The sequence below is a fragment of the Podarcis cretensis genome (assembly GCF_951804945.1).
Source record: "Podarcis cretensis genome assembly, chromosome: 2".
NCBI classification, from domain to species: Eukaryota; Metazoa; Chordata; class Lepidosauria; order Squamata; family Lacertidae; genus Podarcis; species Podarcis cretensis.
Window position 1 is genome coordinate 14,423,212 of NC_137171.1, and position 12,336 is coordinate 14,435,547.

General features: G+C 49.0%; 2 protein-coding genes across 4 annotated transcripts in view; both read right to left on the reverse strand.

Annotated features, from left to right (window-relative positions):
• Positions 1-2,404: 2,404 nt before the first annotated feature.
• The window catches only part of NR4A1 (nuclear receptor subfamily 4 group A member 1), a 41,629-nt gene continuing 31,697 nt past the window's right edge, over positions 2,405-12,336 (reverse strand). For all 3 annotated transcript variants that reach the window (XM_079966385.1, XM_079966386.1, XM_079966387.1), the window contains exons 3-7: positions 10,410-10,539; positions 8,938-9,089; positions 6,547-6,749; positions 5,374-5,552; positions 2,405-3,913 (exon numbers count right to left, since the gene is read on the reverse strand). In XM_079966385.1, coding sequence (XP_079822511.1) covers positions 3,657-3,913; positions 5,374-5,552; positions 6,547-6,749; positions 8,938-9,089; positions 10,410-10,539 — 921 coding nt within the window. In that variant the 3' untranslated portion in view covers positions 2,405-3,656. The remainder of the gene's footprint in view (positions 3,914-5,373; positions 5,553-6,546; positions 6,750-8,937; positions 9,090-10,409; positions 10,540-12,336) is intronic.
• Positions 7,555-12,336, reverse strand: part of ACVRL1 (activin A receptor like type 1) — a 261,538-nt gene continuing 256,756 nt past the window's right edge. The window contains exon 11 of the transcript XR_013836026.1: positions 7,555-7,777. The gene's annotated coding sequence lies outside the window, so the exon portion shown is untranslated. The remainder of the gene's footprint in view (positions 7,778-12,336) is intronic.

The following is a 12,336-nucleotide window of genomic DNA, read 5'->3' on the forward strand; positions in this document are numbered from 1 at the left end:
GTTTATCTGTTTGACATCTGATGGGAGGGCATTCCATAATAAAGGCGCCACCGCCGAGAAGGCCCTCTGCCTGGTTTCCTGTAACCTCACTTCTCACAGTGAGGGAACCGCCAGAAGACCCTCGGAGCTGGACCTCTGTGTCCTGGCAGAACGATGGGGGAGGAGACGCTCCTTCAGATACACTGGCCGAGGCCGTTTAGTGCTTTAAAGGTCAGCAGCACTTTGAATTGTGCTCGGAAACATACTGGGAGCCAGTGAAGATCCTTTAGGGCTTGCTTACATGTGAGGTAATTGAGGTGAATATCTACACATGGGTTGTTTCCCAGCTGCACACAGTTGATGGCATTATTATTATCTATTAAATTTGTAGGGGTCGTCTTGTGGTGTTTGAAACGGCCCTCTGGCCAGAATGAAAAAGAGGCAACGCAGAGAGTGAGAAAAACTGGTGGATAAGGGGCCTGTCTTCTGTGGCAGCTTGTGGTTGCATCCTGCAGTATTTAACCAGGGGATGCAGAAAACTGTCATATCCAAATAGGGCATGAATCTCTCTCTCTCTTTCTCTCAAATGTTTCTTTCAAGAGAACTTATCCGTGAGGAGTGAGTTTCCAGGTCACAGATCTCCTGGCCCCATTCTCTTCTTACAGTATACGCAATGTTGTCTCCCATTTTCAGCACTGTTTCTACTTCAGGACAGAAAGCTTGTCACATACCAATGGCTCCCATTAGACAGTGGAACTTTGCGTCTCAATTCACAGGATAGATACATGAACAATATGAAATACATTCCCTCTGTGCTTTTTGATTGCCTTTTCAAGCTGGAAAGTGTGCAGAGGAGGGCAACCAAGATGATCAAGGGCCTGGAAACCAAGACCTATGAGGGAGCTGGGTATCTTTATCCTGGAAAAGAGGAGACTGAGAGGAGACATGATAGCAATCTTCATAATATCTCAAGGGCTGCCACGTGGAAGATGGCGGAAGCTTGTTTTCTCCTGCTCTGGAGGGTAGGAATCAAACCAATGGCTTCAAGTTACAAGAAAAGAGATTCTGACTAAACATCAGGAAGGACTTTCTGACAGCAAGAGCTGTTTGACAGTGGAATGGACTCCCTTGTGGGGGCTTTTAAGCAGAGATTGGGAGGCCATCTGTCATGGGTGTTTGTATGCTAGGGATTGGACAAGATGACTTGTCCCTTCCAACTCTCCGATTCTATGATTTTCAAAACCTCTTAAGCAGAATGTGTACAGTGTTACTTCTCAAAGTGATCAAAGTTTGCTTGCTTAAGGATGGAGATATCAACCACCTCAAAGTTGGCAAGTTCTATCATTTTATCAGATTTGTGCAAAATGAGCGAATACCCCTTTTTAAAGTAATCATATTTATATTTTCATTAAGAGCAGCTGCTTAGGCTGAAGACAGCGAGAGATTCCTGCTTGGGGGAGTGAACGCACCTGGCATTTTTACTGCTGGTACGACGACTTTGGGGTCATAGCTCAGGGATAGGGGCACATAGGTTTACATACCGTATTTTTCGCTCTATAGGATGCACCCGACCATAGGATGTACCTTGTTTTAGAGGGGGAGAACAAGAAAAAAAAAATTCTCCCCCTCTCTGCTCAGCGCCCCGTTAGCGAAGCGGCAGGAGAAACGGAGCCCCTTCTATTTCTTCTCCCGCTTGGCTGAGGGGGCGCTGCATAGGTCTCCCTCTCTGCTGAAGCCGGGAGAGTCTTGCTCTCCCGGCTTCAGCGAAAGGAACCCGAAGCCTCCGGAGCGCAGCAAGAACTCGCGCTGTGCTCTGCAGGCTTCAGACAGCTATCCCTGAAGCCTGGAGAGCAAGAGGGGTCGGTGCACACGACCCTTCTCGCCCTCCAGGCTTCAGCGAAAGCAACGCGAAGCCTCCGGAGCGCGGAGGGAGCACTCCCCCTGCGCTTCGGAGGCTTCGCATTGCTATCGCTGAAGCCAAGGAGCCTGCATTCGCTCCATAGGATGCACACACATTTCCCCTTAATTTTTGGAGGGGAAAAAGTGCGTCCTATAGAGCGAAAAATACGGTACATTAAATCTCCAGGTTCGATCCCAGTCATCTTCTCCAAGAGAGAGCTGGGAGAGAAGCTGCAGAGCTGTTGGGCTAAGTGGACAATGGTCTAAACGCTTTGTGAAAAGCAGCAGCTTATGTTTCACAAAACCCGTTTGACTAGGAAAGACGGCGACACAAAAGTGCCCACGTCATAGGGAGGCAGTGCCTGACTCCCGCTTTAACCTTTCAAGTTAAGGTAAGCTAGGACAGGAAACCCAGAAAGAGACTGTCTCATTTTAAAAGGAAATTCCCGTTTCAAACAGCTCGGTTTACACCGGCATGCACGTCTCACGATCAAGCAAAGAAACAAAGTCGGATTAGAAGTACATCTTACTCAGGGTTTTTTTTTTTAATTCAATATATTAAATATATATTAATAATTGGAAAAAAGTCACATACTGGAAATTGGAAAGGAGGGATAGACAAATATAAATGTCAAAAAAAAAAAAAGTTTGGCAGACTTTACAATACAAAGTTATATACACAGAAAGGCAGAAGGTGTCCTGCAAGTTTAGGGCGAAGCACATTTCTCAGCGGCTCATACAGAAGAGCCCCCCCCCCCCCGCTTTCCCTCCTCTGCCATTCATTCAATCATCCATTCATCTGTATTTACAAAGCCAACGTGCCGATCCTCTTATATACAACTTTTACACACGAAAAAAGAACACAAAAACACCATCCGACAAAACTTGGCCGCCCCTGACGAAGTGGCAGGTGGGAAGAACAAGCTATCTGAGGGATATGTGCTTACTTACGGCAAAACTGGACTGCCACTTCCCCCAAGTTGCACCGAGTTCAAGATTGCAAGCAGCTTTTACGGAAGGGAGTTGGAAAAACTAAAAACAAAGAACCTCATCCAGTTCCCATACTTGAGAGGGAATTCTTCGCCAGGGCCAGGAACGTGGATAAAGTAAGAGAAGGCAATTCTTTTTTTCTTTTTTTTTAAATCCCTAACCAGCCTTTGACTATTGAAAAACAAACAAAAAACACAAAACACCAACATATTCCACATGTATTACACAAAGCTGATCTGTGCAACTGTATGGAATTTAGGCGTCGCATTGCACGTGTGGAGCCGTTGGCAGGTTACATGGGAAAGGCAGCATTATTTAGGGATATTGTGCATGTAACCCTAGAAGGCACACCGGGATATTCCCCCCCCCCCACACTCCCCACAAGGTTAAAAAAAGAAGAACACAAACTCCCAAAAAAGTTGTCCGAAGTTCAGAGAGAGGAAGAGGAGGAAGAGAGAAGGAGAGCAATGTCCCACTAAACTCCAAGATCAAAAAGGGTGGACGAAAGGAGAAAGGGGTGTGTGGGGACATGATAACGCTAGTGGCCTTCATCTTCTGACCATTAGGCTTAAAAATTTTAAACATCCTCTGTAATGTCTCTGGGGGAGAAAAATGTCCCTGCAAACTCCCCTCCAGGTGAGGGGGTGGCAAGGAAATCCCCTCTGCCAGTTTCTGTCCATCTGCCACCCCCCCAAAAAATATATATATATATATAAAGCCACCCTCCCCCCCAAACAGGAAGAACCACTGATTCACGGCAACTTCCTTCCTTCCTTCTTTCGGAGTCTTCAGAAAGGCAGCGTGTCCATGAATATTTTGTCCACAATGGGCGGCGGGGGGACCAGATCCTCAAGCTTCAGGTAGAAGATGCGCTGGAGCCCTTGAGTGCAAAGGGTGCGGAGTTCGGGGAGTTTGCCCAGCAGCTTGGAGAGACAGTTCGGGTGGAGCTGCTCGTTGGTGGTGGAAGTCACGTGGTCTTTAAGGCAGCTGACAATGCGGTTCTGGAGGTCTTCAACCTTCTTTGGCTCTTTTAACCCATGGCGGTCTGGTTTGGAGACGGCGGAGAGGAGGAGGAGATGGCAGCAGCAAGAAAAGAACAGGGAAGGAGCTGTTAAACACGAGAGCGAACCAAGGACTTCTCCTGGTATCCCCGCAGAGGACCTTAAATAACCATAGTTTGGAGGTCCCGGGCCCTAATGAAGTCAGACTATCCTCCACTAGGGCCAGGGCCTTCTCAGTGATGGCTCCGACCTGGTGGAATGCTCTGTCCCATGAGACCAGGGCCATGCAGGATTCAACTTCCTTCCGCAGGGCCTGTAAGACAGAGCTATTCCGCCTGGCTTTCAATTTGAACTTAGCCTGATCTTTTATTCCCCTTCCTTCCCTCCCTCTCCCCTTTTTACGAAGATGACCTGCTCTGGGATCCCACAGCTAATTCTCCCCTGGTCTCCTTGCTGGCCCAAATAGGACTAATTTAGCCAGCTAGCCCTGGTGATCACCTAATGTTTATTGGATGGATTTCCCCTCAAATTGATTTTTGAATTCTGAAGTTATTGCTATTCACGTTTTATACTGTATTTTATGCTGTTTTTTGTTGCATCAATAAGTGTTTTAAATTTGTTGTTAGCTGCCCTGAGCCCGGTTTTCTGAACCAGGAAGGGGGGGGTGTAAATAAAAAAATATTATTATTTATTATTCTCCCTGATGCAATCAGACATGTTGGGCTCCCCAGGGTCCAATGCGTATCTCACGGTTTTCCATGCTACCCAGGTGCCAGGGACGTAGCATGGGGAGGACCAGGAGGAGTGTGTCTCCGGGCCCAGATTGTTGAAAGGGCGCAAGGGGGCACAACCGGGCGCCCCCACGACAGGCTTCCTCCCTCACCAAGCCACGACTGGGCTGGGCCATCAGGACTGGAGCAGCGGTGCCTTCCAGATATTGCTGGACCCCCCCCTCCCAGAGCAAATAAAGGTAAAGGTAAAGGGACCCCTGACCATTAGGTCCAGTCGTGGCTGACTCTGGGGTTGTGATGCTCATTTCGCTTTATTGGCCGAGGGAGCTGGCGTACAGCTTCCGGGTCATGTGGCCAGCATGACTAAGCCACTTCTGGTGAACCAGAGCAGCACACAGAAATGCCGTTTACCTTCCCGCTGGAGTGGTACCTATTTATCTACTTGTACTTTGACTGCTAGGTTGGCAGGAGCAGGGACCGAGCAACAGGAGCTCACCCCGTCACGGGGATTCGAACTGCCGACCTTCTGACCGGCAAGTCCTAGGCTCTGTGGTTTAACCCACAATGCCACCCGCGTCCCTCCCAGAGCAAGTAAATCTGATCTATCCCTTTCTCTGAAGGCACCCAGAGATGTCACAAACTGATTGGCAGCCTTAAGCACCTCCCTTCCAGAGATCCGATGCTTCCTCGTTCCTGCCTATCAACCTGCGCTTTCCGCAGCCTCACCCGTGTCCCCCGGAGAACCACCCCCGTGCTGTGGGCGTCGGGCCTACCTGTGATGATGACAAGCGCTGCGAGGCAGGAGAAGGAGGGCACATCGATGTTCATGCGGTGGAGGCTCTGGGAGAACTCGATGATGGAGTCGATCCACTCTCCAAAGCCTCGGACACACTGCATCCGATGGAGCACCAACCCATTGCAAAATATCAGCTTGCCTTCTTCTGGCTTGGACCTGCAAGAGAGAGAGCACGGTTTGAGTTGAAACTTGGACAGTGTGTTTCGGCCCCTGGAGAGAAGGGCACACAGCCAGTGGGGCAAGCCATTGGGAGTTTGCTGGGCAATGTTGGCTTGGACTGGGCAGTTGGAGCTCATCCCAAACGCTGCTGCTTCACTGGAACTTGGAATCCCAGGGTCACAGAATTTGTTCCAGACAGAGGTATTGAGCCGAGGAGCCTCCTGAACTGGCTGTGAAAGCCATGTCCGCTCCCACTGGGCTCTCCCACACACACACACACCTACTTTGGGGCAAAAACAGCACCTGTGGTCTTCTCTCTCCCACCATTCCCTTGTCCCAGCATGACACACAGAAGCCCTTTCCTTCCAGAGTAAGGAAGGAGAGACTGTAAACAAAGGCTTCCTTTGCTCACAGCGTCCCCTATCAGATGTCTAAAAAGGTAAAGGGACCCCTGACCATTAGGTCCAGTCGTGGCCCACTCTGGGGTTGCGGCGCTCATCTCGCTTTATTGGCCGAGGGAGCCAGCGTACAGCTTCTGGGTCATGTGGCCAGCATGACTAAGCCGCTTCTGGTGAACCAGAGCAGCGCATGGAAATGCCATTTACCTTCCCACCTATTTATCTCCTTGCACTTTAATGTGCTTTCAAACTGCTAGGTTGGCAGGAGCAGGGACCGAGCAATGGGAACTCACCCTGTCGCGGGGATTCGAACCGCCGACCTTCTGATCGGCAAGTCCTAGGCTCTGTGGTTTAACCTACAGTGCCACCCGCGTTCCTATCAGATGTTTAAAGGCCCCATAATGTTCAATTCAAGGGCCCTGGGTCTATATATGGAAGATTCCCTTCTCCTCTTGCATCTGTTTGTTTTATTTTGCCATACTGCCACCGTCCCTGCAACCCGATACGAGGTGACCTACTGAGCTTGCCCCAAATTTAGAGGCTAAGCGGATCACTGTAGGTTTCGTATGACAGCCCTGCTGCTGCATGTTTACCTGTACGCTAGCCGGAGAATGAAGAGCTCCAAAAAAGCAGATTCCAGAAGCAGGTCTTGATCCTCTTTCGGAAGCTCTAGGAAGCCCTGGATCTTCTCCGCCCATTTCCGGATGACGTCCATCGAGCCTGTCAACAGGTCGTAGAACTGCTGCACGTCGACACAGTCCTCCTTCTCAAACTGGTAGGAGACAGATTCCTGGAACTGGGGAGGGGAGAAAACAAGCAAAAAGGTTGAAGAGCAGACACAAACCAGCTCATGGCCCCCGCCTCTGTTAACACACTCATTTTATTTTGGGAAGGGGTGGAGAGACGGGCAGGAGTGTAGACACTACCACCAGCACAATGACATTCTCATTGCTAGCGCTGATAGAGAGGAATCAAAACTGATGTGCTCAAGACTCTCATTTGAATGGCCAAATAATGCATTCTCAAGCCAGAGATTACTAATAACGGCATAGGAGAGCTGAAAACAATGCCATCTTGGCAACCATTGCGCCCCTCGGGTTTCAGATAGCACATGGGTAAAGGTAAAGGTAAAGGGACGACTGACCATTAGGTCCAGTCGTGACCGACTCTGGGGTTGCGGCGCTCATCTCGCTTTATTGGCCAAGGGAGCCGGCGTACAACTTCCAGGTCATGTGGCCAGCATGATTAAACCGCTTCTGGCGAACCAGAGCAGTGCATGGAAACGCCGTTTACCTTCCCGCCAGAGCGCTACCTATTTATCTACTTGCACTTTGATGTGCTTTTGAACTGCTAGGTGGGCAGGAGCTAGGACCGAGCAACGGGAGCTCACCCCGTTGTGGGGATTCGAACCGCCAACCTTCTGATCGGCAAGTCCTAAGCACATGGGTAGACGAGTCTAAAAAGCCCAGGACACAGATTTTCAAGGACCTCCCGCAGCTATGGTGGCTCATTTACCGGAAGCAATGTATTTAGTGTTAACTCTGAAAGTGTATACTTGTTTCTGACCAAACTAGACTGCCCTAGAGCAAAATATACACCAGTAGGCTTAGTTTGGTCAGAATTGAGTACAGTGGTACCTCTGGTTACGTACTTAATTCGTTCTGGAGGTCCGTTCTTAACCTGAAACTGTTCTTAACCTGAAGCACCACTTTAGCTAATGGGGCCTCCTGCTGCTGCTGCACCGCCACCACACGATTTCTGTTCTCATCCTGAAGCAAAGTTCTTAACCCGAGGTACTATTTCTGGGTTAGCGGAGTCTGTAACCTGAAGCGTATGTAATCCGAGGTACCACTGTATATACTTCCAGAGTTAACATGAAATACATTACTACTGGTAAGGTAAAGGTAAAAGGTAAAGGACCCTTGGACGGTTAAGTCCAGTCAAAGGTGACTATGGGGTTGTGACACTCATCTCGCTTTCAGGCCAAGGGAGCTGGCGTTTGTCCACAGGCAGCTTTTTGGGTCATGTGGCCAGCATGACTAAACCGCTTCTGGCACAACGGAACACTGTGACAGAAACCAGAGCGCACACCCCCCAATAACAGCTAGAGGGTTGTGAAAATTTGTGTCCTGGGCTTTTTAGACTCCTTTACCCACCTTCTGAGGGACGCGGGTGGCGCTGTGGGTTAAATCATGGAGCCTAGGACTTGCCAATCAGAAGGCTGGTGGTTCGAATCCCCACGACGGGGTGAGCTCCTGTTGCTCGGTCCCTGCTCCTGCCAACCTAGCAGTTCGAAAGCACGTCAAAGTGCAAGTAGATAAATAGGTACCGCTCAGGCGGGAAGGTAAACAGTGTTTCTGTGCGCTGCTCTGGTTCACCAGAAGTGGCTTAGTCATGCTGGCCACATGACCCGGAAGCTGTACGCCGGCTCCCTCGGCCAATAAAGCGAGATGAGAGCCGCAACCCCAGAGTCGGTCACAACTGGGCCTAATGGTCAGGGGTCCCTTTACCCTTTACCTTTACCCACATTCTATCTGAAACCAAAGGGGTGGATTGTTTGCTAGGTGTGATTCCTCCCTCCCCCCAGCTGTCCTACCCCGCTGTAGTGTATTCTATGCTCATGAGCCATTTCAAGTGTCTAGGCAGCTGATTTGGGGCTGGAAGGTGTATCCAAAAACACCCCCCCTCAGCTCAGGCATGTTCCACTAACAGGACCTGTGGCATCTGTTGGGAAGGGCTTTGCCCTGCTAAATTGCCTAGCCCTTTGCTCCAAGTCATTCCATGGCATGTTAGACTACCTAGGCACTTAAAACGGCACAATTATTTCAGGGCATTTCAGCCTGCCACGGGACCATTTGGGGCACCCCACAAGGAACAAAGTACAAGTGTGTTTTGTTTATCTGCCTGGCACACTCTCCCCGCCCCCCCCCGCCCCAAGTCAGCCACGAGTGCCACAGACTGTAGGAACGCAGATTAGTAAGTACCTTGGAATAATCAAGCTTTGTTGCGCTGGGTATGGAATCTATGTGCGCTCTCACAAGAGAGGAGATGAGGCTGACCGGAGAAGTATCTTGAGTTTGCTTGGGTTTGGAGGGCAAACGACCACGCCGGCCTTTCAAGCTGTCCGTCCGCACCACTGAGGGAAGGAGGAAGTGAAAAAAGACACACATTCAGAGAGGTTGGGAGCAGAGACGTGCGGGAACTATCGACAGGACTAACCGTGGGGCTTAGGAAGGTTTTAATCGCAGGATGGAATTTGGATCCCAGCCAAAGTGGAGCAGGCATTGGTCTAATTGCCGTATGCTAGGTACGTTTCACAAGATGGCGGGTTGGGGTTTAGCCACACCGGTATTCTGTACAGTGGTACCTCTGGTTACAAACTTAATTCGTTCCGGAGGTCTGTTCATAACCTGAAACCATTCTTAACCTGAGGTACCACTTTAGCTAATGGGGCCTCCCACCGCTGCACAATTTCTGTTACCGTCCTGGGGCAAAGTTCTTAACCCAAGGTACTACTTCTGGGTTAGCGGAGTCTGTAACTCGAAGTGTTTGGAACCTGAGGTGTTTTTAACCTGAGGTACCATTGTATTTCACAACTGCACAACAGAAGTGCAGAAGGCGATACAGTGGTACCTCTGGTTAAGAACTTAATTCATTCTGGAGATCCGTTCTTAACCTGAAACTGTTCTTAACTTGGAGCACCACTTTAGCTAATGGGGCCTCCCGCTGCCGCCGCACAATTTCTGTTCTCATCCTGAAGCAAAGTTCTTAACCCGACGTACTATTTCTGGGTTAGCGGAGTCTGTAACCTGAAGCGTATGTAACCCAAGGTACCACTGTACTTGTATTAAGTGGGTGATCTCTCTCTATGCTACTGAACTACAGCTCCCATCACCTCTGACCACTGGCCAAGCTGGCTGGGTGCTGATGGGAGTTGGAGTCCCACAGCATCTGGAGGGCTGCAGGTTCCACATGCCTGTCTTGGACAGTCAAAGGAAGCTTGCGACAAGAGTTGCTTCTCTTCCCCTCATGCTAAGTCATTTACACGTACTCTCTCATTGGCTCTTTGCTCTGAATAATTATGCTCCTGACCCCACACTTAAAAGGCCCCAAACCCCTTTATGTAGATCTCGCTGGGCAGAGCGAGGCAATGACACCAGCAGACTGTTGTTATCTAGTACACCCAGCCAAAATATGGCACAGATCACATCAGCACAGAACCTAATCACCCCTTAATCCTTCTGACAATTCACTGCTAAAGAGCAGATTTTCCTGACTGCTTCAATGGACGTTGATGACTGTAAAATGAGATTTAAATCTGCGAGTGATTGCGAAGACCAAACGCATTAAGGTGCTTGCCTTGGGCAAATAACACAGGCCACAAGCCGATTAAACCCCTGATCTTATTAACACTTTAACCTGCACATCAAACTCAACAAACAGGGACGTCTCTTACCTTCTTTGACCATTCCCACAGCAAGGCACTTCTGGAAACGACAAAACTGGCACCGGTTTCTCCTCCGCTTGTCCACAGGGCAGTCTTTATTGGCTAAGCAAATGTATTTGGCGTTCTTCTGTACAGTGCGCTGCGGGAGATAGAACAGCAGCGGGGACATTTAGGACTCATCACACGCATGCACAAAAACACATGGGGCATCTCCAAGCTCAGTGTCGAGAAAGACAAAAGGCCTGTTTATTTATTGCAGTGTTCCTACAACCCTGCTGTTTCCAGTTTCACAAAAGTACGACAGAAATCGTATGCCACCTGAGGGCGGCCGCACCTTCCAGACACAGCTGTGCCTTCACATTTCCGCATCTTGAAAGACCTACATTGGCTCCCAGTACGTTTCCGAGCACAATTCAAAGTGTTGCTGCTGACATTTAAAGCCCTAAACGGCCTCGGCCCAGTATATCTGAAGGAGCGTCTCCACCCCCATTGTTCTGCCCGGACACTGAGGTCCAGCACCGAGGGCCTTCTGGCGGTTCCCTCATTGCGAGAAGCAAAGCTACAGGGAACCAGGCAGAGGGCCTTCTCGGTAGTGGCGCCCGCCCTGTGGAACGCCCTTCCAGCAGATGTCAAAGTGATAAACAACTACCTTACATTCAGAAGTCATCTTAAGGCAGCCCTTAAGTTTTTAATGTGTGATATTTTAGTGTATTTTTGGTTTCTGTGGAAGCCGCCCAGAGTGGCTGGGGAAACCCAGCCAGATGGGTGGGGTACAAATAAATAAATAAATAAATAAATAAATAAAATAATAATAATAATAATAATAATAATAATAATAATTACTGTTACCATAATGCCACAGAAATGGGGTGATGAAAGATGGAAATGGCACTGAGCAGGCCTGACGTCAAAGAAACCGAAGCGTCCCTCTCTCCAAGATCTGCACTTGGGCTCACCTCAGCCGCTAAAAGTCTGAAAGGTCTTTGTTTGCTATGCATAAGATCTGGGTCTTTCTGCCTTCATGCAACTGGAGAACAGTTTAATGCAATATGCATTAAAAAGGGGGCAGGTCTGAGCAGCCGCATCCCTTACCTTTCCCGCCCTGACCTGGCCACAGTGATCCATGCGAAGGTCACCTCCAGGCTTGACTACTGTAATTCGCTCTACGTGGGGCTGCCCTTGAAGCTGTCCCAGAAACTCCAGCGGGTGCATATATAGCAGCACCCTAGAGGTCCCTAAGGCCCTAAGGAAGTTAGATTAGCCTCAACCAGAGCCAGGGCCTTCTCAACACTGGCTCCAGCCTGGCGGAATGCTCTGCCTCATGAGACCAGGGCCCTGCAGGATCTGATTTCTTTCCGCAGGGCCTGTAAGACAGAGTTGTTCCGCCTGGCCTTTGGCTAGGAACCAATTTGATTCCCTCTCCCTCTTTCTTTTCTCTTTTTCCTTTCTCCTCCTGTGATGAGGCTGCATTTTAATATTTTAATATTTTAATATTTAATATTTTAATATTTTAATGTTTTCGTATTTTAATGTTGTATTTTAATCTTGTTTTTAAGTTGTATTCATTCAACTTGTTTTTATTATTGCTTGTTAGCCGCCCTGAGGCCGCCCTTGGCTGGGGAGGGCAGGGTATAAATAAAAATTAATAATAATAATAATAATATTTGAAGCTCTCAGTCGTGGGGCAAGTTAGAAAGTCACACACCCCAAATGGGGCCGTTCAAAATCCAAATCAAACAACTCTGGGTAGAAATCTGAGCATTTTGAAGCAGCTGCATGTTGGGTCTGCTGCACGCCTAGCCAAAAATTATAAAAATCTTGTAAGTAAACAAGCATTTACTATGCCGCCACCTCCTCCTCCTCCTGGCTATTTTACAGGAGTAAAGTACCTGAACTACAAGCAACAGGTCACATGGCTGCTTCAAAGTGACAGAGA